Source organism: Delphinapterus leucas, chromosome 15 (assembly GCF_059928025.1).
Source record: "Delphinapterus leucas isolate spDelLeu-1000000601 "Yukka" chromosome 15, BTC_Dleu_Yukka2, whole genome shotgun sequence".
NCBI lineage: Eukaryota > Metazoa > Chordata > Mammalia > Artiodactyla > Monodontidae > Delphinapterus > Delphinapterus leucas.
This window is the reverse complement of record NC_143143.1, coordinates 60,516,628-60,541,688: the sequence shown is the minus strand read 5'-3', so window position 1 is coordinate 60,541,688 and position 25,061 is coordinate 60,516,628. Positions and strand designations below refer to the sequence as shown.

The following is a 25,061-nucleotide window of genomic DNA, read 5'->3' as shown; positions in this document are numbered from 1 at the left end:
GGACAAGAGTCCTCTGACCGTCTCGTTTGCCTGCTCTTGCCTCTTCTTTCGGGAGTAGCTCTGTGCCCTTTCCGGCAATCTTCTGGGTCTTCCCTCTCTACAGTAGGTACAGAGAGGAAACATGTAGCATGGATAAAGGACAGCCACTCTGTTCGCATCATTCTCGTCTGATTCATCCACCACTTCTCACCCTCCACCTGAGGGAAGATGTAAAATTATCCGCTACCTTCAAGGCAGTAATTTCTCTCATAAAAACGAAGTGGATCATCACTCCCTCCCCGGGGTCTCTGGCCAAGTAGCCCTCCACTGAAAATTTCCACCACCGGCTTTTGTAGGAGGCCACATCCATTTCTGCAGAGTAGAGATTTTAGGTTTAGTTTTTGTTGTTTTATGTTAAGATTTTTAAATGGATGTATTACGTTTTTATAGCGGTAGCATCTTTAAACTGAGAATATTTATCGTCTACTGTCTTCTCTGGGTAGTGGATATAAATGTGGACAGTTGTCTGCATTTTGGCTCTAGAGGGTGGGAAGGAGATGGTGGCTCATTCTTGTCCCTGAAGAGGAGGTCTCTCGTGTCCTGAGCCCTGGCCCCTCTCCCATCCCCACTGCTTCCCCGATGGAGTAAAGAGGGTGAGGAAGGAACTCTGAGTCGTTCCTTTGTTTTCAGCTCTGAGGGGCAGCAGCAAAAGGCCCTGTGTCCTTGGGGACAGCCCCCTCCTTGTCTGTCCTTGGTGATGGTGACAGGCCAGGCGGTGAGCATGTGTGTCTCATCTGCTCACAGGGACACGGAGATCGATGACCTGAAGATGCAGCTGTCGCGCATGCAGGAGGACTGGATCGAGGAGGAGTGCCACCGCGTGGAGGCCCAGCTGGCCCTGAAGGAGGCCCGCAAGGAGATCAAGCAGCTCAAGCAGGTCATCGACACCGTCAAGAACAACCTGATTGACAAGGACAAGGGGCTGCAGAAGTACTTCGTGGACATCAACATCCAGAACAAGAAGCTGGAGACGCTGCTGCACAGCATGGAGGTGGCCCAGAACGGCTTCGCCAAGGAGGACGGCGCCGCCGAGTCGGCCGGCGGGTCCCCCGCCCGCTCCCTTACCCGTAGCTCCACCTACACAAAGCTGAGCGACCCCGCTGTCTGCGGCGACCGCCTGCCGGGTGACCACCCAGGCGCCTCTGTGGAGGACGGGGCTGACAGTGGCTTCGTGGCGACCGACGACACTCTGAGCCGGACGGATGCACTGGAGGCCAGCAGCCTGCTATCTTCGGGGGTGGACTGCGGCCTCGAGGAGGGCTCCTCGCTGCACGGCTCCTTCAGCCTGGGCCCCCGCTTCCCCGCCAGCAACACCTACGAGAAGCTGCTGTGCGGCACGGAGGCCGGCGTGCAGGCCAGCTGCATGCAGGAGCGCGCCATCCAGACGGACTTCGTGCAGTACCAGCCGGACCTGGACACCATCCTGGAGAAAGTGACCAAGGCCCAGGTCTGCGGGACAGTCCCCAAGTCAGGGGACAGGTGCCCGGAGTTGGATCCCCACCCCCTGGGGCCCAGAGACCCCAACTCTGCAGTGGTGGTGACGGTGGGTGACGAGCTCGAGGCCCCAGAGCCCATCACGCGGGGGCCCACCCCACACCACCCCGGTGCCAACCCCAACCCGTCGGTGAGCGTGGCGTGCCCCGTGGAAGAGGAGGAGGAGGCGGCCGCAGCCGAGGAGGAGCCCAAGAGCTACTGGAGCCGCCACTATATCGTGGATCTGCTGGCGGTGGTGGTGCCAGCCGTGCCCACGGTGGCCTGGCTCTGCCGCTCCCAGCGGCGCCAGGGCCAGCCCATTTACAACATCAGCTCCCTGCTGCGGGGCTGCTGCACCGTGGCCTTGCACTCCATCCGCAGGATCAGCTGTCGCTCGCTGAGCCAGCAGGGCCCAAGCGCCAGCACTGCTGCAGGCGGCAGCTTGCAGCTCTGAGGCCCCATCCCGGCCCGGGCTCCGGAGGCCTGACTACCGATTGTAGGGGTGCCGTCCTCCCTCTCGCACCTTCCCGTGGGGCATCATCTTATTTATTTAGTTTTGGGTTTGGAGGTGGTGTTTCCAGAATGGTGACAGTGTCAGGGGCTGGGAGCGGGGGGTGGGGGAAGGTGTCCCAAAAGTGCAACAGGAGAGAAGGGAAGAGAGACCAAGGGCAGGGAGGCACAGGGATGGGACACACTGCAGAGAAAGAAGGTGGTGAGGCCCCCAACCTGGCCCCCCTGCCCACCTGGCCTCTCACACAGGGCAGCCCCTGCTCAGGAAGTCTCTGGTGTGCTGATCTGGGGAGGCCGGGCTTAACTTGTGTGCCAAGCCTCCCCGTCCCCCACCCCCATGTCCTGTCCAGTTCCCTGCCCACCCCAAGCCTTCTCTCCCAAGCCACCCCTTGCCCTCAGCCCAGGCTTCTGGGCCGGTATTACCTCCTCAGATGGAGGCAGCTGCGACCCAAAGTACAGGCAACTGACCGGGACTCCGAGCGGGTCTGGAACCACTTGGCCTGGGCTGAACTCCATCCCCTTCCGGCTGCTCCCCGCTTTGGGAGCACGGTCAAGGCCATGGGCTGGAGGAAAGATGGTGATGGGCAGAGGGCGGTGTGGGTTCTGTGTCTGTCTGTTCGTCCCAGAGCTTCCCGACATCTGTTTTCCTCCTGGCGCTTCTGAGTGTGTCAGATAATTTTGTGAGAGCCAGACAGGCGAGTGCCGGGGTGTGAACGCTAGCCTGAGCCCAGCTCCTGTCTGGAGACACTGCCAGCAGGAAAGGAGGAGGCGGGGGCTGGCGGCTTAAGGGGGCAGCTCCGGCCTTCTGAGACAGGGCCCTGCAGCCTGGGAGGCAGGGCTAGACTCAGCAACCACCAGCTGACTGCTCCAGGCCTGGCTGCCCTGGAGCTCGCCCTGGTTTATCCGGGGACCTTAGGACCGACTTCTGCTTTGCACTGTGTTCACTTTGGGGCTTGCTTCTCACGCATCCCAGGGTCTCCTGTGAGGTGGCTGCTTGCTTTCTAGGATGAGGATTCCTAAATCTTACACCTTTCTGCCTCTGAGGGGAATTCCAGCGGGATGAATGGCAAGATGAGGTTTTGAAGCCATCATGTCCGTCCAGGCCTAAGCAGGGTGTCCTGGGATGTTTCCCAGGTAGGGGGTGGAGTGGGGCTCCCAGCCCAAGCCCAGTCAGCCTGGGAAGGTTCACTGGCTCCCCCTCCTTCCCCGGGACCACATCTAGGTCCCTCTGCAAAGCTGCTGACATGTTATTTGCATTATTATTTTACAGAGTAAACCCATTCCTCTTCCTCTGCAGGGCTTATACCTATCTCGTCATCCCACCCACTCTTCAGAGTTAGGCCCTACATTGTGGCGGGGGGAGGGTGTTGGTGGGACCCTGTATCTCACTCACCCCTCTGGCCTAGGGGCCACTCTGGTTCTGCCAAGGTTGCTTGCCCACCCCCGCTGCTCCGACAGCTGTTGCCTGACGCATGGGCTCTGCCCTTCCTCTCTGTGCCACCTACTTGAGGGGGGATGCCTGCATGCACTGGGGGTGGGCAGCCGGCCCAGCCATCGTGGGGAGAGCCCCTCTGCCACGCGCTTTGTGCCTCCAAAGCTCCCCTTCCTCGCTCTGGGCCTCAGACCTGCCATCCTTTGTGGAGCACCCCTCCACCCCAGTCGAACCAAACCCAAACTCTGGGGGCCGGGCAGGGCTGCCCCACAGGACCTGGGGATCGTGACGTGGAGGGGCAGTGGAAAAACCCAATCCAAAGCCAAGCCAGGACTGGCTGCGGACCCCGCCTCCCGTGCCGCGTAATCACGGAGCTGCGTGGTGTCTCCTTAGAAATAGTCAAAAGCTTTGCCGAGAAAATAAATGTATGACTATTATATTTGACAACGTAAAATCTATATATTTTTCACCACTGGAATCTAGTCGAGCTGCGTAGCCCCTCTGCTCCGGTCTGCGTCTTGCTGTCTGTGGCCTTCCTACTGTGTCCTGTGTTTTGATGGACGTGGTCAGGGCCGGGGCTGTGGTCCGTTCTGTCCCTGATGCTGGAGGAGCCACTCGTGAAGAGCGTGGACCGAGGACTCTGGACAAGGTGAGCGGAGCTGGCACCGCCCTCTGCTCCTGCTGTGGCTCAAGACCTGCCTGTCTGGTCAGAGGGCCTCCAGCCCACAGTGTTGGGGGTGCCTCTCTTTTGGGGGGTCTGGTGGGACCTTGACGGGCTTTGCCTCTTGTCGGTGGAGGAGGCAGCTCTCTGGCCCAGGCCTGGGACAGACGCTGGGACCGTGTCGGCCAGGCCCCGGCTTGTGCGTGTGTGTTTGTGTGTGTGTGTGTGCTCGGTATCCTGCATCTATGCAAAAGGGGCAGCGCTGCCTGGGCAGCTCCCAGGGGCGGAGGCGGAGGCGCAGCGGCCCACGGGCTCAGGCTCCAAGCCCTGACTGCAGGACACAGGATGTGGGACCAGGAAGCAAGGCCAGGGCCCGGGGGCCTCCCGCTAAGTGCTCATCCTCCAAGGCTCCCCTTTTCCTTCCTGCTTAATACCACCTTCTGCTGGGCTGTGACCTTTCCCTCCCGCCCTCTGCTTCTGCAGCAGAGATCTTTGGGGTCTCCCCTGTCCCCAGCCTCTGGCCAGAGCTGATTAGATCCTAAGGGACCATGTTCTCAGGAACCACCTTCTGGAACTGCTGGTCCCTTGGGGTCCCACCTCCAGAAGTGGCTTCTCCTAAGCTATAAGGTCCAGGCCAGAGCTGCTTTGCTGCTCCTCTCGTCCAGGCTCAAAGCAGAAATCAGTCTGGGGCCGGGACTCTGCTCAGAGAGCTGGCCTCAAATGGAGTTTATCCCAAATATCTCCCAAGGGGATAACTTAGCTTTTCACTGAATACCCTTCCCAGTCGCCACTAGCACAGGGGTATCTGGCAGCACCTTGGGGGGTGGGGTGGGGGCAGATGACAAGGTTCTGGGGTAAAGGCCTACAGAGGGGCCTCTGCCCAGGGAAATCATTACCCCCTCTGACCTAGGAATCAGTGCACACAAGTCACAGTGCACTGCTACATTCAGCCATGCCCATGTATCAGGGGATACAGGAAGGGGGGAGGTGGGGAGGGGTCTTCACTTTTGTCTTCTTTGTCCTTTTGATCAGACAGAGTTGTACCTACAGCAGACAGCTCTGAATTAAAGCATGAAAACACAACAAGATCCTTGGCCTGTTTTCTTTATATTGTATCTTTTGGGGGTGGGGGCGAGGGGGATGAAGGGGGCTCACACTTGTCCCCACCTGCATGGGAGTCATAACACGCATCCTGGGAAAAGCTGAGCAGACAGATCTTCCTGAGGTTGAGGGAACCAGAGAGCTGCGTGCTTCTGACTCCCCTCCAGGGGGTCACTTGGCGCACCCCACGCCCCCCGTCAGACCCGTGGGGCCCTGTAAGTGCACGTGTTCCATCCTCTCCAGCACCCTTGAAGTGGTCCTCACGCCCGTTCTGCAGATGCGGAAGCCAGCTGCAGTCGCTGAGCAGGGGTGCGCAAAAGCCAGGGCCCCCTTCCAGGGCCCCACACTGTCCCCCTCTAGTCACCCATGCCCCGGACCGGCGGCATGTGACGGTGGCAAAGCCCAGTCACTGCTCTCAGAGGCAATATGTAGCAAAGGCCTTGGTCTCACCACTGCTTAAAAGAAAACCAGCTCTGGCATGTCATGAGACAGAAGATTCTGGAATTTCAGTTACTTTTGAGGAAGGGATTTTATGTAAAATCAAATCTTTATTCAAAGACAGTGACGGGTTATAACTAAATACAGTTTGTGACAAAGAACAACTAAAGGAAAAAGAAACAATTCTCCCAAAAAAATGTATTTGTCCTCTCAAACCGTGGAAATGTTTTACTGGTAGAGGCAAAAGTTTGAAAGGGACCCAGCTGCAACTTTAGGAAGTGTTTAGTCGGCCTGCCTACGTGCCCAGCATTTAAATCGGCTCAGAGAATCACTGCCTGTGGGCCCTGCCCCTGCCTTAGCCCAGTTAAGAGGCTGAGGCTCCAAGGAGGCCAGTGTGTATAAAGGACAGGCCCATGTGACCCAATGTTGCCCCACCCAGAACGCGCCCGCCTGGAGACAGCCCCGCCCCCAGGCAGAGGCCTCCTCAGTCTGTCCCCTGAGGACTCTCCCCTTCCTGCTGGAGGGTGAGAGGGCTGAGCTGCTCTCCCGTGGCTTCAGATGTCAGGGATGGAGTGGTCCATGGTGTGGTGGAGCAGGGCTGGGGACAACCTAGATACAGCAACAAGGACAGTCGCCAACACTGGCAGCACCTTCCCCCATCCCCGCAAAGCCTGTGCATGCCTTGTGGACCCTCACTTCCGAGTCTAAGACCTTCAAATCACCAGAAGCCACTGGCTAGCGTGAAGGGAGGCAAGGGCAGGAGAGCAGAGGGCAGGCTGGTCTGGGCTCTGCAGGAGCCTTGAGGAAGCCGGGGTGGACGGGAGGTGGGGAGCTGAGGGGGGAGGGGCAGGAGGGGACCAGCCTTACTTTCTGACCATGTGCGCATAGATCACAGTGGGGATGATGGCCAGGTTGATGACGTTCCCGGCTGTGGCCAGAATCTCCATGACTTCTTTGTCCTGGAGAAGGGGTGAGTGAGCGGTCACCCCGGGGGCCAGGGGAAACTCTGAAGGCACCTCTGTGGAGAGGTCAGCACGGCCCCCGCTGAAGGATGCCACTGACATTCTGACATCAGGGACAGGGCTGCCCCTCAGGTGAACAAGAACGTGGGCCTCCCACCTAAGGCCCTGTCAGTAAAATGAGCGTGCCCCTCCCCCCCTCAGCTCCAGGGCCTGTGTGGGCCTGACACCTAACAGGGCCTCACAAACGTGACTTTCCCCAAAGAGCCCTGGGAATCTCACCAAGCACACATGTATGCCGTTTCCCAGGACCCCGTCACACTCGGGTTCTGGACCCAAAGCACAAAGAGAATAACCGTGCAGTGGGGGCACAGCAGGGGCTCCCCCACCCTCTTCCCTGGGCTCCTGTCAGCCTGAGCCGAGCCCATGTGGTACTTCTTCCTCTTACATCTTGTCGACTAGTGAAAAGAGAGGCCCGCAGAAGCCATTCAGATCATGGGGAGAACAAGAAACAAAAGACGTCTACACAAAGTGTGCCAAACAGTCCAAAGACAAACGCTATGGCCATTAGAAGAGCCTCTGGCCCTTACTCAGACACCATGACCTTTACTTTACGCAGGTGTCTAACCCAGGTATGTGTTTTCTTAGCTGTTCCAGGATAAATGGGAGAAGATGTGCTAGGTGGGACTAGTGATGGCCACAGAGTAGAAATAGACAGACCTTTGAGAAGATAAATGATCTCAAGAAGCATAGCTATCCGGGGCTATTCAGCAAAGGGACAGGCCCAGTCCTTAGAGCCTTACGCCATTGTTTGGTAGGATAACTGATAAGTTCATAGTGAAGCCTTGAACCATCAGTGAGGACGAGAGAATCTGCAGCACATTTTACAAGGACTGCTCTCCAGAACAGTTAAGAACAAAGAACTGTCATGCTTTGAAAGGAGTGGGTTCACTAACACCCAGTAGAGCCAGCCACTCGGAACTGGTGTTACTGCACTCAGCCTTTTAGCTACAATGGATTCCCTTTGGATTGTCATGCCTGATCCCCAAGGAAGGGGAGAGATGCAGCAGGAGGGATGTCAGACAGACATTAGGAAGGACTTGCTGATCACAATGCTCATAAGCCAGCAGAACAAGCCTCCAAGGAAGGTGGGGAGACTGTCAAGCACAGGGAGGAAGATGTGCAACAGGAATGGTGATGGTGATGGCCCTTGTGAAGCGGAGGAGAACTGGCTTAAAAGACTGTGCCACCTGTGGAGTGAGATGCCACCGCCCAAGAAACCTCTACCCGGGGAGCCCTACCTGTGAGCCCCAAAGCCCTGGCTGCAGCAGGGCAGGGACCCTCACTCTAAATCACAGCTGGGATTAAGGAGCACTCTCGGTCCTGGTGGTATCAAGTCGGGATAAACCACTCTCACTTATCCAGGGACCAGAAGCGGCGTGACTCATCCTCCTCCAGGGTCCATTCCCCAAAGGCACCCACCCCCGAGTCCAGGTCACAGCACTGGGCCTAGATCACTTGCTCCTTCTGTATTTAAAGATAAAACTCGCCACGCAAACCCCCTTGGGAGGGCAAAAAAAGGAGGTCAGAAATGGACTTCTGAAGAGCAATTTTCTAAGATATTCCTATTACTGAACAAGATCCAGGATACAAACAGAAGTGCCACACAGAGTAGGGAGGTGTCCATGCAGCCAGGAGCCACCTGGGCACCTACGTCCTTACACAGGTCATCAACTCCACCCCCACCCCCACCCCCCGGCTCCCTGTCACACCTCTGGCCTCCACGTGTAATTAACAATCGCTTGTATTTACTGAGCAATTACTTTGTGCATGCGCTGTGCTCGAAGCTCTGTGCACCTTGTCACATCGAATCCCTGTAGCAGCCTTAGGATGAGGAACGGAGGCTGGGGTGGGGGCAGCAGCCCACCCGCAGACACGAACCTGCCCACCACCTGGCGTGTCCCAGCCCCTGACGTCCCGGGACAGAGCCACTGCTCTGCCTAGCTTACCTTCAGCCCAATGACGTTCTGCCCATTCACCTCGCACACGTAGTGGTTGATGAGGAGCCCGTTGCGGGCCGCAGAACTCCCTTTGACCAAAGAGATGATCTTCCCCTTCTTGATGACGAAGCCAATGTGGCCTGTGCTGTCCTTGTGCATGGTGACGGTCCGCTGGAATGGCCTGGCAGGGACGGACAGTGAGCTGGGCCTGGGGCGTGGCTGGGGGTGGACAGAGAGGCTCCTGGGACCCAGCTACTCACCTGTCCCGAACAACCATGACAATCTTCTCAGCCGACGCCTTCTTCACCACCCGGTGGGCTTTGTCTGTGCTCCACCCGACACAGTTGCGCCCATCAATCTGCAGGATCTGGTCCCCAAAGCACAGCCCCACCAGGGACGCGGGGGTGTTGGCCTGGACCAGCTGCACAAAGAGCCCCTGGGGGAGGCGGTCCCCACAGTCAGCTCTCCCGGCCCACCATGAGCCCAGCTCCCTCCTCCAAGCTGCTGTTTGCCTCCCGATCCTCCCAGAGCCTGCAGGGCACTGGGACTGCAGCTCTGCGCAGCAGACAAGGGCAACCCCATTTTCCTGGCGAGGAAACACTCCAGGCCACACAGCTAGGAAGCAACGGAGTCAGGAATTCAACCCCAACTGGAGGCCGCACCCCCAACCACTGGACTACAAGGCCTCTCACACTGGCATCCAGGGCCCCCAGCTTCCACTGTCTGCAGACAGCCGCCCAGAAGCCAGATCCCTTTGACTGGGGGACAAGGAGGCAAGGAGCCCACGGAGGGGCAGGTAGAGGATCCCTGGCGCAACCCAGAGCCAGCCCTCGGGCCTTGTAGGAGGGGCTTGAGAGGAAGAGCCTGGCCTAGGGGTCAGGTGGGCCTCGGCTCCCAGCCCGCGCAGCCCCTTCCTTACTGTGGATGGGGCTCCCTGCTCTGCCTCCTCTCCCGCTGGTGGACGAGGCGGCCAGAACCCCGGAGGCGCGCGGAGGAGGGCGGGCAACTCGGGCTGCGGGCAGGCGCTGTCCAGCACGCGGGCTCGCCCTCCGCCCTCCGCGGGGCCCTTCCTCTCCCCCCCGACCCCCAGTCCCACCTTGTCGATGGCCCGCAGCCGCAGCCCCGTCTTGCCGCGCTCATCCTTGCACAGGTGGATCTCGCGCACCCCGGGCTTGACCTCCCCAGGCAGCACGCCCAAGCTGTTCCCGGACACCGGCGCCACCACCTGGTCCGGTGAGGGGCCCGAGACCGCTGCCTGCAGACATCAGAAGAGCAGGCGGTCAGCCAGCGCCTGGGGCCTCGTGCCACAAGAGTCCCCGGGGTGGGAGCAGGGATGGGGTAAGGAGAATGGAGTGGACCCCAGGCCGCAGTCCACCCCAGCTCACACACTTTCCCGCGTGCGGGCGAGAGGGAACATGGCTCAATGACGCCACTAGGGGGCGTCAAAGTCCACACCCCTGAAAAACAGCCGGGAAAGTAGGGAGAGAAGAGAGGACAGGTAAATAGGAAAGGGGTCCTCGTTTTCCAAGGCAAACTGGGGTCAGGAGAAGAGCCCTTTAAAATCCACTTAAAAATAAAAGTTCCACAGAAAATAGTGAACGATGGGGGGAAATGGGCTCAATTTGATCTCTGCCTTGAAAAAAATTAAGGTAAAAGTACCAAAATGAGCGAGTGCTTTCCCCCCTAAGATCTGGAACAAGGTCAGGATGTCCACTCTCACCACTACTATTAAATACAGTAATGGAAAAACTAGCCAGAGCAATAAGGCAAGAAAAGGAAATAAAAGGCATATAGATTGGAAAAGAAGACATAAAATGGTCTCTATTTGCAGATGAGATGATACTTCACTAGAAAATTCCAAGGAATCTACAAGTAAACTCCTAGAACTCATAAGTGAGTTCAACAAGGTCACAGGATACAAGACCAACATATACAAAAAAACAATTGTACTTCTAAATACTAACAATGAACATGTGGAAGCTAAAATTAAAAATACAATACCACTTACAATCACTCAAAAAAAAAAAAGAAATACTTAGGTGTAAATCTAATAAAACATATGCAGGAATTGTATGCTGGAAATGAAAAAAACACTGATAAAAGATATCAAGGAAGATCTAAATAAATAGAGAGATATTCTGTATTCATGGATTGGGAAAACATAGTAAAGCTGTCAACTGTCCCCAGATTGATGTACAGATTTAATGTAATTCTTATCACAATCTCTACAAGATGTTTTGTAGATACATGCAAGGTTAGTCTAAACTTTATATGAAAAGACAAAGGAACTAGAATAGCTAAAACTATTCTGATAAAAAGAATAAAACAGGAGAAATCACTCTACCAAATTTCCAGATTTATTATATAGCTACAGTAATTAAGACAGTGTTGTATTGGGGCGCGACAGACACATGGATCATGGAGCAGAAGAGAGAATCCAGAAATAGCCTCACACAAGGAGGGGCAACTGCTTCTTAACAGAGGTGCAAGAGCAATTCACTGGAGAAAGAAGAGTCTTTTCAACAAATGGTGAGGGAGCAACTGAACATCCGTGGGCAAAATGTGAGCACTGACTCCACAGGTTATACACAAATTAACTCAAATTCAACCATAAATTTAAACATAAAACTATAGCAGTTTTAGAAGAAAGTAAAAAGGAAAATCTTTAGGACCTAGGGCTCAGTGAAATTTCTTAGGACACTAAAGCATAATCCACAAAAGAAAAAAATCAATAACTTGGACCTCATCAAAATTAAAGACTTTTTGCTCTGCAAGAAACCCTTTTAATACGATCAAAGGAGAAACTACACAGTGGGAGAAAATATTTACAAATCAAATATCTGACAAAGGACTCTAGAATAAAGTCTCAAATGTTGACTTAAAAAAAACAATCCATTTAGAAAATGAGCAAAAGATATGAAGAAACATTTTACCGAAAAGAATATACAGCTGGTAACTGAGCACATGAAAAGATGTTCAGCATCACTAGCGTTAGGGAAATGGCAAATTAAGACAATGATAAGTCAATGCTACACACCTACCATAATGATTAAAATTTAAAATAGTGATAATACCAAATGCTGGCAAGGATGTGAAGAAACTGAAAACACTCATGCATTGCTGGCAGGAAAATAAAATAGCACAGCCATTCTGGAAATAGTTTGGCACTTTCTTTTTTAAAGAATTAACCATACATTTATAACACTACCTAGGAATTACACTCCTGGGCGTTTATCCCAGAGAAACAAAAACTTATATCCGTACAAAAAGCTGTACACAAACATCCATAATAGCTTAGTTTATAATAGACAAAAACTGGAAACAACTAAAATGTCCCTCAAGAGGTTAAACAAACTGGGGGTACAGACACACCATGGAACACAACCCAGCGATAAAAAGGAATGAGCTGTTGATACAGGCAACAGCCTCGAAGGATCTCCAGGGCAGGATGCTGAGTGGAAAGAGTCCATCTGAAAAAGTCACACCGCGTGATTCCACTTACATAACCTTCTGAAATGGCAAAATTATAGGGACAAAACCACGCTAGTGGTTGCCAAGGGGCTGCGGATGGTGAGAGGGAGGCTGGGAACGATTATGAAGGGACAACACTAGAGATTAGAGATACCCTTGTGGTGATGACATAGTTCTCTATCTTGATTGCGCTGGTGGTTGCAGGTGATAAAATGACATTGAACCACAGACACACATTGTACCAATGTAAAATGCCTGGTTTTGACGTTATAGTGTAGTTACATAAAACGGAACTACTGGGAAAACTGAGTGAAGAGTACAAAGGACTTCTCTATCTTTGCAACTTCCTATGAATTTATGATTACTTAAAAATAAAAAGTTAAAATGAAATAAAATAACTAAAAAATTTTAATTATAAAAATGCATTATCTGTCTTTTTTTTTTTTGCGGTACGCGGGCCTCTCACTGTTGTGGCCTCTCCCGTTGCGGAGTACAGGCTCCGGATGCGCAGGCTCAGCGGCCATGGCTCACGGGCCCAGCCGCTCCGCGGCATGTGAGATCTTCCTGGACCGGGGCACGAACCCGTGTCCCCTGCATCGGCAGGCGGACTCTCAACCACTGCTCCACCAGGGAAGCCCTATCTGTAATTTTTAATCAAAATTTAGGTTGTCCTAATTATTGGGCCAAAGAGGGATTAAATCGATGGATTAAAATTGGACTATATGCAACATGAGCTACTTTGCTTCTTGTGTGTACTTCCCTACATGACTGTCAGGAGGGTCATTTTGGAGAAACACCCCAGGGTGTCGCCAGTTTTTCTCAGGGTCCCACATGTCCTCATCCTTTCTGATTTTTCCTATGAAATCCTCATTTGTCAGTGTGGCAGTTCTCATCCTCATTTCCATCAATTTCATGAAATCCTGCGGCCTTAGTAAGATTTGCATTTGCACTCTGCAGTCGATTTGCACTGGACCAGGGAGGGGCTGGCAGACAAGGACACCTGACAGATGGTCCGCAGGGAGGCTGGAGCTGATTGGGAGAGGGTTTGGGACTGATTCTATAGGTGAATACATTTTCAGGAGTGAATATTTCAATGTTATGATTTCCTTTGCTCCCTGAAGCCATGCGGAGCAGGAATCAAGCGTTATTGTTTAATTTGGGGAGTGGGGCTGGATGACAAGCCCCTTCCCACTGGGCTCTGCCTAACCATGCAGCTGCTGTCAAGTCACAGGCAGCCCTTCAGTAGAAGCACCCAGGCTCAGGCCAGGCTTAATGTCCTCCCTTCTCCTCCAGCAGGCTCAGGCCAGCAGGTCAGAGGTCAAAGGGCAGGCAGTGGCCCTTCAGCCCCAAGGCCCTCAGGAAACCACGAAACCCCACAGCACTTTTAATGAAGGCTGAAAATACGAAGTGCCATCAAAAAACAGAGGCGCAGCAACGCTGGGGAAAGAGGAGATTCAAGTCTGTTTAAATGGTAAGACCAAGAAGGAGGGCCCACATCAGGCAAGAGACAAATACCTACACTGGCACCTTCTGGAATCTGAGGCAGGTTCTGCTGGACTTCGTGGCTGGAGAACGAAAGACCCATATAACCTTCCAATTCCGACAGGTTTGGATACAAAACTGATGGGAAGGGAAGGAAGGAAGAAGAAAGGTGTTACTCCGGGCCTGAGATTAGCCACACCTGCCTGGCTCCCAGGTGGTCACTCATTTTTATTAAGAAACAGGGCCTGGGGATGCTGTTTACTCCCAAGAATGCAGTATACCCCTGAGTTGGCTCTGCACTCCCAGGAACGCTCGCTGGCACTGTGGGTCCTCCCCTCAGACGGTCTGCTTTCTCCAGGAGCAGCCTGGGACGCTGAGTACCTCATGTATCACTTTGGTGTTCAATTTAACTGACTTTATTTGGCACCGGCCAGACCCGAGGGCAGATCTGGGGAACTGCATGGTGAGGAGGAGAAGAGCTGGGCCTGAGTTCAAGTTTGCTACCACGGGGCCTGAATCAAGACGGCCACGAGCAGCTCCAGGGCCACCACACACATCCTGGTCTCCACATGCAGCCTTCCTTGGTGGCCCCAAGTCAGGGCAGTCAGTGCCCTCACAAAGCTGCGGGTTTCTCAGTGTCCCCCTCTAAGGGTTCTAGGAAGGGTCAACCTGCATAGTGCCCACGGCTCAGCGGCAGGAAGGAGGCAGGCTCTCAGAAATGTCCAGCAGAGGTCACTCTCAGCCAGGAGAACCCCAGCCCACTCACTCACCTGACGGCTCGGAGTCTGTTCCCTGCCCCGGCAGGGCGGGCATCCTGGGTACGGCTCTGGCCTCGGCCTGGGGATGGATGGGGAGTGCCAGTCAGCTGTGGCCATGAGCCCCAGAGCCCTTGAGGCCTGGGGCTCCCTGAGGCTGGGGGTCAGGGCATTAGGTATGCTGGCGGCCTGAGGGGGGGTGTCCATGACCCTTGGAGTAAATATGGCCTCTGCAGATGTCCACGCTTCTGGAGGGAGGTTCTCCCAGGGGCCCGCGACCCACCAAATGTCACAACTCGTTTACTACTTGAGGCAGCCAAGGCAAATTTTCAGTCGAAAAGTCCCCAATTCTCAAAACCCACTAGGACCTCATGTGGGATGGAAGGAGAAAAGGGCTTCTGGGGGCTGAGTAGGCCAAACGCCACGGCCACGGGGTTTACTCTGGAAGCTTGTCCTAGAGCACGGGTTCTACACGAACCCGGATGGAGGAAGCTCTGGGATAGAGCAGGCACCAGACAGGCCGGTCTGCTGCTGCTTGGTCTTCTCCACCTGCTGTAATTCCATTGCCTTGGCCTCTGGACACCTGCTCTGCTCAGCAGGCCCTGCAGTGGGGACCTGCATGCCCTGGGGCCAGTCAGGAGCTCCCAGGGGTCCCCAACACTTGACCCAAGACAGGCCTCCCTTAGCTACCCTGGTGCAATCCAGAAGGCCCCGTCAGGGGACCCCAGGCTGGTAGCCTGGCACTTTACCTGCATGGCTTGGTCCACCTTCAGGTCCTCCAGAGATGGGTACAGGGTGGACATGGCTGCTCTTTGGAACACCCTGCAGGGCACAGAGGGTGAGGAGGGCTGAAGGCTGAGAGGAGGCACGGACGTGTGCCACTCAGCACTCTCAGGACGAGAAAGATGTCACAAAGGTATTATTATCCCCATTTTAGAGATGGGGGAGCTGGGATTTGACCCAAAGTCTGTTTGGTTCCCAAGCCTGTGCTCTCAACCCCGCAAAAATCCCATCCCACCATGTTCAGCCGACTCTGGGCTTTAGAACCTGAGACCCGGGGTCACCTATAGCACATGCCGACCAGGCAAAGCAGGATTGGGGGCCACGTCCTTCCCTGTCCTGTTTCAAAGGTCAGACAGGCTTATGAGGTCTGATCACTCAAGACCTAGATCCAGTCCAGCTGGTGGGTAGTGAGTACCTGCTGTATATCCGGCCACCGTTAGGGGTTTGCACAGCATCGCCCCACAACTACGCAGGGTTCAGTCCAGTGTCAAGTGGGCGGGGACTTAATATTACAACAGAAAGGCAGCAGGCGCTTTGGAAGTCCTCCCCAGCCCCCACACGCCTCTGCATCTCTGGGCATTTGAGCTCCTACTGCATACCAGCCATTTCCGGTCTCACTGGTGACTCTTGATCTTGACCACAATGAGGTAAGGCCAAAGGCAACTCTTAAAAACATGCACACAAACTGTAGCAGAATTTATACACTCAGCAGAGTATTGCTCCAGAGGGAGAAGGAAATGGGGGGAAGCACGATAAACATTTACTGAACGCCTTCTACCTGTCCAGAGGAGAACCAGGGACCTCGGAGCAAGGTACCAAAAGAAATTCAAAGAAATTACCTCCCAGAAATGCTTTATTTCCTTCCTAGTTGAAATGTGAGGAAGGAGCAGTTTGTCTTTCTGGATTCTTTTCCGTTTACCCACTAACACATTGTCTCTGTCACGTCTCCGGGCCTTTGTTGGGCCAGTCGTCACTAGCTGGATGTCTCTGCCCCGCCCTCCCACCCTGGCTTCTCAGACAATGAGGTCACTGCTGCTCCCAAGGGCCCTGCCCTCAGAAGAGACTCTGGGCCAGCCTCCGGCCCTGGACTCTTCAATCGTCCTCAGTCTGTCTTCCCACCTGAACTGCAGTTCCTTGGGGTCAAGGGGTGTCCTATTCACCCCACTGGGCCCACATTCTCCGGACCAGGTCCAGATCCTCTGGGCATCTCCCCTGAGTGACCCACAGGGGCTGAGGTCATCTTCATCCATCACTGTTCCTCGTCCTTCCTCTGTACCTGCTGCCTTGACCCTTGTATCAACCTTAACACTCCCCAACGACCTCCCCCATCCCTCCTAATCTGCCGTCAAACCCCATCTCTCCCCATCCCATCCCTAATCCCCATGCTGCCTGCAGACCTCCACCATCTCCCCGCCCTTCTGCAGGTACCACGACATCTCCAATGAGTCCTAGCTCCTCTATTGTTGTTCTCCAGCCGACAGGCCCTTTCTGCATGAGCCTGGAATGTCACGCCCTGCTGAAAACCCCCAGTGGCTCCACACTCTCAGAATCGAGCCCACGTTCCCTTTACGATTCCTCCAAAGATTGGAACTGGTGGCTCAAAGGCCAGACGCAAACATTGTAAAGCAATTATACTCCAATAAAGGTGTTTTTTAAAAAAATCTGTTGCCAAGTGCTTTATACATTCAAACTAGCCCCCTAAATGCATAACTCAAGACGCTGCTTTTTTTTAAATTAATTAATTTTATTTTTGGCTGTGTTGGGTCTTCATTGCTGCACGCGGGCTTTCTCTAGTTGCAGCGAGTGGGGCCTACTTTTCATTGTGGTGCGCAGGCTTCTCATTGCGGTGGCTTCTCTTGTTGCAGAGCACGGGATCTAGGCACGCGGGCTCCGTAGTTGTGGCTCAGGGGCTCTAGAGCGCAGGCTCAGTAGTTGTGGTGCACGGGCTTAGTTGCTCCGAGGCCTGTGGGATCTTCCTGGACCAGGGCTCGAACCCATGTCCCCTGCATTGGCAGGCAGATTCCCAACCACTGCTCCACCAGGGAAGTCCAAGACGCTGCTTTTAATAATCTAACTTCACATTGCTCCTGAAAAACACGACATTCTGGCAACCCTGGACCGCTGCTGAGTGGCTACAGCTGAGTCGCAGCTGGCTCCCGGGTGTCCCAGACCCCACCAGCCTCTGCTGTCTCTTACATCAAGACCGCTTTACTTAATGGCAGTGAGACCCTATAGACATTTGCTTGCCCCCCCCCCCCCCCCCGCCTAATTCTCCTGCTTTCTTTCTTTTTTTTTTTTTAAAGAAGATGTTGGGGGTAGGAGTTTAATTAATTAATTAATTTTTGCGGTGTTGGGTCTTCGTTTCTGTGCGAGGGCTTTCTCTAGTTGTGGGAAGCGGGGGTCACTCTTCATCGCGGTGCGCGGGCCTCTCACTATCGCAGCCTCTCTTCTTGCGGAGCACAGGCTCCAGACGCGCAGGTTGTGGCTCACGGGCCCAGTTGCTCTGCGGCATGTGGGATCCTCCCAGACCAGGACTCGAACCTGTGTTCCCTGCATTAGCAGGCAGATTCTCAACCACTGCGCCACCCGGGAAGCCCTCTCCTGCTTTGCTTGCTTGCTTGCTTGCTTGCTTGCTTGCTTGCTTGCTTGCTTGCTTGCTTGCTTGCTTGCTTGCTTGCTTGCTTGCTTGCTTGCTTGCTTGCTTGCTTGCTTTCCACACGTCCTTCTCCCAACCCCCAACCTCAGCTTCAGCCATAATGAGCTGCTTTCAGATCCTCGAATTAATCGAATTTTCTCATGTCCCCAGGCCTTTGCATGAATTATTATTCCCTCTATTTGGAATACGTTTCTACCCCCTCCACTCCCTACCTAGCTAACTCCCAATTATTTTCAAGTCCCAGACCAGAGGGCTCTTCGTTTAGGAAGCTTGCCTTGATTTGTGCTCCCCCCGCCCCCAAACCCCCCTCCTCACCCAACTCATGTTCTTACTCTGTTGATAATTCACTACTCCTGTAGTTGCCTCTTTGTCTACCTATTGGGAGTTCCAGAAGGGCAGGAACTGGACCTTCTAATTTGCTATGGAACTCCTAGCCCCTAGCACGGACACCAATGCAATAATATTTCCAGAAGCAATGCATTCTGCCCGGGCTTCCACTTTTCTCCTTGTAAAGTAAAGCTCTGATGTCCTATGGACATGCACCTTCCTAGGATGGAAACAAGGATGAGAGGTCCCAAACAGGTTTTGTTCACCTCTCACAGGCTTGGTTTTTTTTTGTTTTCATTTGAATTAATGCCAACATTTTAAAATCTGGAAATATAAAATTCTTCACTTCTAACTTGTACAGAAAAGAAAAATCACACTATTTGGCAATGCAAGAGCAGGAATCATGCACGGCAACAGTCAGCCAGGCCCAAGTCGCAGCCTGCCATAACATGGGGCTGCACGCACCTCCTTGCTTCCCGAAGTGCCCATCCAGCTGACTTACGCTGCCTGCTTGGCTCCTGCAGGCAGGCAGCTGCAGATCTTTGCCTTAGCCTTTGGGGCAGGAATGATCATCTCAAGAGGACAGGGATTGTCCTAGGGGGAGAGAGAGACTGGCCCTGGCCTCCTTTAAATCAGCTGAGGGAAGAGACCACTTTGTCTGTGGTCTTCTCCACTGTGCACACACTCTGGGAAACTTTTATCTCGGGACAGTCCTCAGGAGGTACCATCTGCCAAAAACATGCCCTGCTACCAGGATCACACGTGAACGACAGGTGTGAAAATAAGAGGCACCCCTGCCCTGCTTTTTCAAACACTGAAGCAGCAGAGCGGTTATGTTTTCTGGGAGAGCAGAATCAGAGATCTACTTCTTGGAAATCACTCCCGGGCTAAGACCACACAACCCTTCCTCTGTGTCTGGGACCCTTTCACCATTGCCACCTACTCTGGGTCTCAACTAAGGTTTGGGCTCTGGGTGGACTCAAGAGGCAGGTTTAGCGGTTCATGATATAGTGGGGAATGGCTCCCTGCCGGCAAATATGCGTGTCTCATTCAGTCATCCATCTACTCATTCACAACACTGGAGTGTCCACTGCGTGCTAGCAACACTGGATCTGTTTCAGTCATGCTGATCCCTCTGCTTGGCACACCACCCTTCTCTGCATGGTGCTCTTTCAAGGCTCAGCTCAAATGTTTCTTCTCTGGTTGGCTTTTTCAGACCATGGGACCCCCTGCTAGTTGGCCGGGTCTTCATGTGTTCCCAAACTGACTTGTACCGCCCCTACTGTCAAGTTATTTATCATATTGTATGATTACTATCTGGGTATTTCCTCATACTGGGCCCCAACTCGGAAGGGTGGGGACTGTGTCCTGTTCACCACCCTATGCCTCCCCACCAAAACAGCACCCAGCACATGGATGCCGGCAAAAATTGCTATTCGACTGAATAAATCAGTGGTTTTCCAAGGAACAGATTGGAAATTTGTGGGGGCAGTTTTGGGTGTCACACGACTGAGGGAACACTACTAGCATTTAGGAAGCAGGGAGTAGAGACCCGGACCTCCTGTAATGCACAGAACAGCTCACCCCAACAAAGCGGTCCTGCACAACTTTCCAATACCCTGCCAAACCTTCATGGAGGCAAAAAACCTGTTTATAACCTGTTTTATATACAAATACAATGAAACTTTCCCTGGTTTTAATATACAATATATTATCCAGAAATGTATACACCAGCTTAACCGAGGAAGTTATTCTTTGTTTTGTTCACTATTGTGGAAAATCACTGTCTATCCTTCTGAGCGCAGGTGAGTCACCAGAACGCACCCATGTGTGTCTGCGTTTGTAGCTGTCACAGTGATGGCACGCCTGTATACAAATACATTTAACCTTCGACTCAAGATACCACATAGAGGGACTTCTGTGGTGGTCCAGTGGTAAAGAATCCGCCTTCCAACGCAGGGGAAGAAGGTTCCATCCCTGGTCGGTGAACTAATACCCCACACAGCCAAACAAACAAAAGATGCCGAATGTAAACTTTGGCAAAATTTAGTTGAATACTATTAAATCCAAACTTTCTCATTTTAAGTTAGGTACAGACGTGGCCGGGTGTCATCCAGTCTGAGCTTTTACATAGTGAAGGGCATATTCGTTTATTATAAATTACTTTCATTGCTCTCATTTCTCCTTTATAGTAGAGAGAGGGCATCACGTTTATTTTTTTTTTAACCCAGGCGGCAGCGGGAGGGGGGGGCGGACACTGAACCATCACTCAAGACGAACCCGCCCCCTCCCTCAGCCTCAATCTCCCGCTTTTTGAATGCAGCCAGACACAAAACTCCGAGCACTCGGGCACCGGAGAAAGCCCCAACGGTTCCTAGGGCCTGTTCTTCACCCCAGGCCTCAGTTTCCCAATCTGTCCAACGATCTTGGATCAAAGCTCTTCAAACGACTCCCCACCCCGACGCTCCGGTAACTCCAAACTCCGCCTGAGGCGACCTCCCCTGGTTGCTATGGGTTACAGCGCCTGCGCAGAAACCACGCCAAGCCGCTAGAAGGCGCTGGGGCCGCTAGGGCGCATGCGTGTCACCCACACAGGGCTGCGCGTGGCTACGGACGCTTCCCAGGATATCCTGCGATTGTGGGGTGGCAAATGGCGGTCTCCTTGCCCCGCGGGTTGCTGGCCGGCTAAACTCACCCGGCTTCTTGCTTTTTCCAGGCGCTCGTGGCTGGCGCGCGCGCACACATACACACACACACACACATACACACACACAAAACAGGTAAAGCAGCAGAGTAAGAGATGGGAAGTCTCGGTCAGGGCCTGCGTCCGCTCTTTACGCGCCTGGAGTCTACGCGGATCAAATCGCGCTTTAAAGGGGCGAGTGTCCCTTCGCCTCCCCACGCCCCGGACCCTGGTCCATTAACGGCTTCCCGAAGGGGCGAGGGTGCGGTTGAGCCGCCCCCTGCTGGCCGATAAGATTCCGTTCTAAGGCAGCTGTGGGAGGGAGGAGGGCAAAGTTGACACGCCTGCGCTCCGGGCTGCCTGTTGCTCATAATGAAGAGGAAGCTCCCTCGCTCCCTAGGATTTCGGAAGCTCCTCGGATCCCCGAGTATGCCCTACCGTTGTGACTTCACCGTCCTTCCCACCATCCCAGGTTTCTTGCCCGGCCCTGACTTCCAGTCCTAGTGCTGAGCTGCACGTGCCCCGCCCCACTCCACGAAGATTTACTCTGGGATCCCACCCAAGAATGACTGAGTGCCTGCCCCCCAGGGTAGAGGTCTTGGGCTCGGCCAGGCAGATCACTTTTCACAGCAACAATGGACCCACTGCACATTTTTAGAGATTGAGGCAGTTGGGTTTGCGGGGTGCAGGATAAAAGTCTAGGGCAACGGGGAAGGCCTGGAGGAAGGTAGGAGACGCCTAGTGGACCGTGAAGGATGGAGTTCAGCAGGGTGAGAGTGCAGTATGTTACTCCAGGGATAGGGAGGCCCAGGCTCAAGAGTCCAGCTGCCTTCCAGATCTTTACTACCTCCTGCAGTTTATTCAAATTGAATTCATTTTTCCCCAGCTTTGCTGCCCATCTACAGTGACACCACCAAATGCACCTCACGGTCTGAGCCAGAAATCTGGGAGTTATCCTTAGCTCCTGCTCTCCAGCCATACCCAGCTCTTGCCCTCAGGAGAAAATATGCGACTTCAACTTGATATTCCAGTCTCTATGATGTGACTCCTGGTATCTTCTCCACTGACTCCTGGTGACCTCCTCACTCTTGCGCACTCACCCTGCATTTCATTAATTCCAAACTCACCCTGCTAGTTCATGCCTCTGTGCTTTTACAGGTGCTGATCCTAAAACTCACCCTGCTAGTTCATGCCTCTGTGCTTTTACAGGTGCTGTTCCCTTTGTCTTGAATGCCATTCACACCTCCCCCCAGCCACCACCACCTTGTTCATCTGGTGAACCCCTCTTCTTTTCCCCCCAAATCCCCAAAACCAAACACAGCGTTAGGCAAGCCTCCCTTCTCTAGAGCACAGAATCTCATATTTGCCTATTCATCATTCATTCCACTACTGTTTATTAAGCACCCACTGTGAGCAAGGTCTTCTGCATTTCCTGGGTTGGATTTCCACCGAGCTGTCTTTGTTTGCCTGTCGCCCTCTTTGGTCAGGAATGTCGCTCATTTCTGAAGCCCCAGTGCTGTGCCCACTGCGTGCTACACAGCAGGCATCCAGTTACTGTTCCTTAAAGAAGTAGGAAAGCAGACCCAAGGGGAAGAGAAAGCCCCAAAAAGTCCTTTGAAGAAAAACCCTGGCCTAGAAGGGGAGTAAAACCAGTGCCCTGATGAAGTAGATTGAAAGGCTGGCTCCTGCGGTCTGACAATGGAAGAGTTTGCTCAGTTCGGTGCTGATGACTTCCCGAAATTAACTGGCTCCTCTGAAAAGAAAGGAACCCATCTAACCTATCTCACCCAGAGAAATTTTCCTCTCCCACTGCATTTTCCAGGATTTCCATCCCTGAGCTGCTGCACTCTGTAATATTCTGAGCAATAACAACTCCCACAACAAAGCAGCAATCAGGTCCTCAGAGACCAGCAGGGCTGAAAAGGGGTCGCCAGCCCCCATCTTTGGACTTCGGAATGAGAACACTCCTTTGGAACACTTTGTTCCAAAGAGCTGAAACTATGGGACGCCCACTTGTTCCCGTGGACAACTCATCCATCCTTCAGAAGACAGTGTGCGGGAGGGAAGCGTGGGTTAGAGTGTCAGAGGAACAGCTCCTGGAAGGCCAAATTAGCCCAGGGATGTGGTGAGTTGGAAAAGAAGAGGCTGTTGCTAAGCCACCAGCATATACTCCCCTCCTTCTCTCAGGCTGTACTACCTGCTGGAGAAAAGCTGTGGACTTCTTCAAGGAGTGCGGACACTCCTGAACCCAGGCGCAGGAGAGGCAGAGCGAAGCCAAGGACCTTGGAGGCAGGCAGGATGGGTTCAGACTGCTGCATCTGACTTGGGAGAGCAAGCATGGACAAGTCCCTTCGGCATGTCATTCATTCCTTTGTAATATGGGTAACAATACTTGCATCACAGAGTTATTGTGGAGATTAATTAAAAGATTCTTAAATAAAAGAGATACGTACAGAAAGCACTAGTACATAAAGGGCATGCAGTAATCGTTAGCTATTGTTCATTCAGTACATTTACTGGGCACCTAAGTCCCAGTACTGTTCTAAGTACCAGTAATAAGGCAGGGAACAAAAGAAAAATCTGTCCTAGAGTGTCACTTTCTAGCTGGATTAAATAAGTGCTTATGCCACGTTAGGTGGTGGGAAGTGATGGGAAGAAAGATAAAGCAGAGTGGAGGGTAGAGCCTGGAGGTGCGGAAGAGCCTCACTGCCAGGGGATGGGTGGGGGGGGTGACAGGTGGCTTTTGAGTAAAAGCCTAAGTGGGGAGGGAGAAGCATTGAGGCTGAGGGCAAGCCACTGCCCTCTGTTTAGGGAACACCTGACCAGTGAGACTGAAGTCACTTGTTCATAGGGGAAGTAGTAGGAGAGGAGACTGGAGATGTAGCGAGAGGGACTAGATCCTGTAGGGCCTGTGGGTCATGCTGACGGCTTGGCATTTACTCTGATGAGATGGGAGCCCCTGGAGAATCCTGAGCAGCAGAGTGACATGGTCTGACTTTCATTTGGAGGATAGATTAGGGGGCACGGGTGGACAGGGAGCCCAGGCGAGAAGTGACGGTGGTGCAGTTGTTAGTAGTTGGGGCCACCGTATGTACAGCAGCCAGTGCAGTGCTGGCCCAGCACACAGCAGCCCCATCTTAAGCACCATTTTCTGAGGCTTGCTGTGTGGAGGGCATGTTCCAGCCCCTTACATCCATTGCCTCATTCAGTTCCCCTGATTGCATGGGAGTTCCCGCAGGAGGAAACCAGTGTTCAGATCAGGCCACTGGCCCGGTTCCCCCAGCAGGTTCTCCTTGCCATGGTAGGGAGCTTGTTAATGGAAACAGCTTCAGGCAGAGAAGTAAGTGACAGAAACTGAGGCCCCCACTCAGTTCCCTGTGGGAGTTGCTCTTTGGCTTTCCAGGAGCCCATTTCAAGGAGCAAAGTGTGGGTCCCATCTCCGTGAGAACGGACCCAGGCAGTGAGGAGGAGCCTGGAGCCCTAGTGATGTCTGGATAAATATCACCCAGCCCTTGAACCTGGCCCGGGGCTGGGCTCAGAAGAGGAAACCCCAGTTCGCATTTCACTGCCAGAGAAAAGCACCTTGAGAGAAAAAGGCCTGGAAGTCCCAGAGGGTCGGGACAGGCAGGGAAGAAGACAGGTGAGAGCAGGTCTCCCTTATCCCTGTGCCCACCTCTAGGGGCCCCTTGCCCCGCTCTTACCTGCAGGCCAGGTGCTGCTGCTCGTCCTTCTCCAGCCACTGCTGATGGAGTCTGGTCCCCTCCCTGGAAGGTGGCGGCCCTTGTCCCAGCTGGGTTCCTGCTCCCTGGTCAGCTGACTCACTCAGGACTGGGATGGGCCCAGGTAAGGACCTGCGGCTGACTCAGCCTGCTCCTAGGTCACCAGGCTCAGAGGAGGGCTTTGGCCGTAGTCTGGATGAGGAGGTGGGGTTAGGGGCTCACAGCTCCTGTTGAGAGGGTGATGAACCAAGACTTCTTGGCCTTGAGGAAATCGGATTTGGATTGGACAACCAGTCCTGCTGAACTCACTGAGGGCAGTTTGATGGGTCTTAAAAAATGGCCATACCTGGGCTTCCCTGGTGGCACAGTGGTTGACAGTCCACCTGCCGATGCAGGGGACACGGGTTCATGCCCCGGTCTGGGAAGATCCCACATGCCGCGGAGCGGCTGGGCCCGTGAGCCATGGCCGCTGAGCCTGCGCGTCCGGAGCCTGTGCTCCGCAACGGGAGAGGCCACAACAGTGAGAGGCCTAAGTACCGCAAAAAAAAAAAAAAAAAAAGGCCGTACCTTGT

The 25,061-nt window shown here is 53.7% G+C and overlaps 2 protein-coding genes across 10 annotated transcripts in view; one reads left to right on the top strand and one right to left on the bottom strand.

Moving 5' to 3' along the window:
* SNPH (syntaphilin) overlaps positions 1 to 5,789 on the top strand; it is a 42,380-nt gene extending 36,591 nt beyond the window's left edge. For all 5 annotated transcript variants that reach the window (XM_022592812.2, XM_089896649.1, XM_022592811.2 and 2 more), the window contains one exon: positions 784 to 5,789. In XM_022592812.2, coding sequence (XP_022448520.2) covers positions 784 to 1,966 — 1,183 coding nt within the window. In that variant the 3' untranslated portion in view covers positions 1,967 to 5,789. The remainder of the gene's footprint in view (positions 1 to 783) is intronic.
* Positions 5,745 to 24,838, bottom strand: SDCBP2 (syndecan binding protein 2). Of its 5 annotated transcripts, none has more exons than XM_022592813.3 (9): positions 24,472 to 24,726; positions 15,071 to 15,143; positions 14,337 to 14,403; positions 13,604 to 13,704; positions 9,710 to 9,868; positions 8,874 to 9,049; positions 8,623 to 8,794; positions 6,522 to 6,613; positions 5,745 to 6,263 (listed from the first exon to the last, which is right to left on the bottom strand). In XM_022592813.3, exons 2-9 carry the CDS (start codon positions 15,122 to 15,124, stop codon positions 6,209 to 6,211), a joined length of 876 nt encoding a protein of 291 aa, XP_022448521.1. In that variant the 5' UTR covers positions 15,125 to 15,143; positions 24,472 to 24,726; the 3' UTR covers positions 5,745 to 6,208. The 5 variants fall into 5 exon arrangements, with proteins under 5 accessions (XP_022448521.1, XP_022448523.1, XP_089752783.1 ...); XM_022592815.3 differs by having other exon boundaries at positions 8,874 to 8,980; XM_089896657.1 differs by lacking the exon at positions 6,522 to 6,613 and having other exon boundaries at positions 24,472 to 24,838.
* Positions 24,839 to 25,061: the final 223 nt, after the last annotated feature.

Coding starts and splice junctions, on each gene's coding strand:
- SDCBP2 (XM_022592813.3), bottom strand. CDS start 15,124: ATGTCCACCCTGTACCCATCTCTGGAGGACCTGAAGGTGGACCAAGCC. Junction 13,705..14,336: donor AACAGACTCCGAGCCGTCAG/GTGAGTGAGTGG, acceptor CCTTCCCATCAG/TTTTGTATCCAAACCTGTCG. Junction 6,264..6,521: donor TATGCGCACATGGTCAGAAA/GTAAGGCTGGTC, acceptor TGCTGTATCTAG/GTTGTCCCCAGCCCTGCTCC.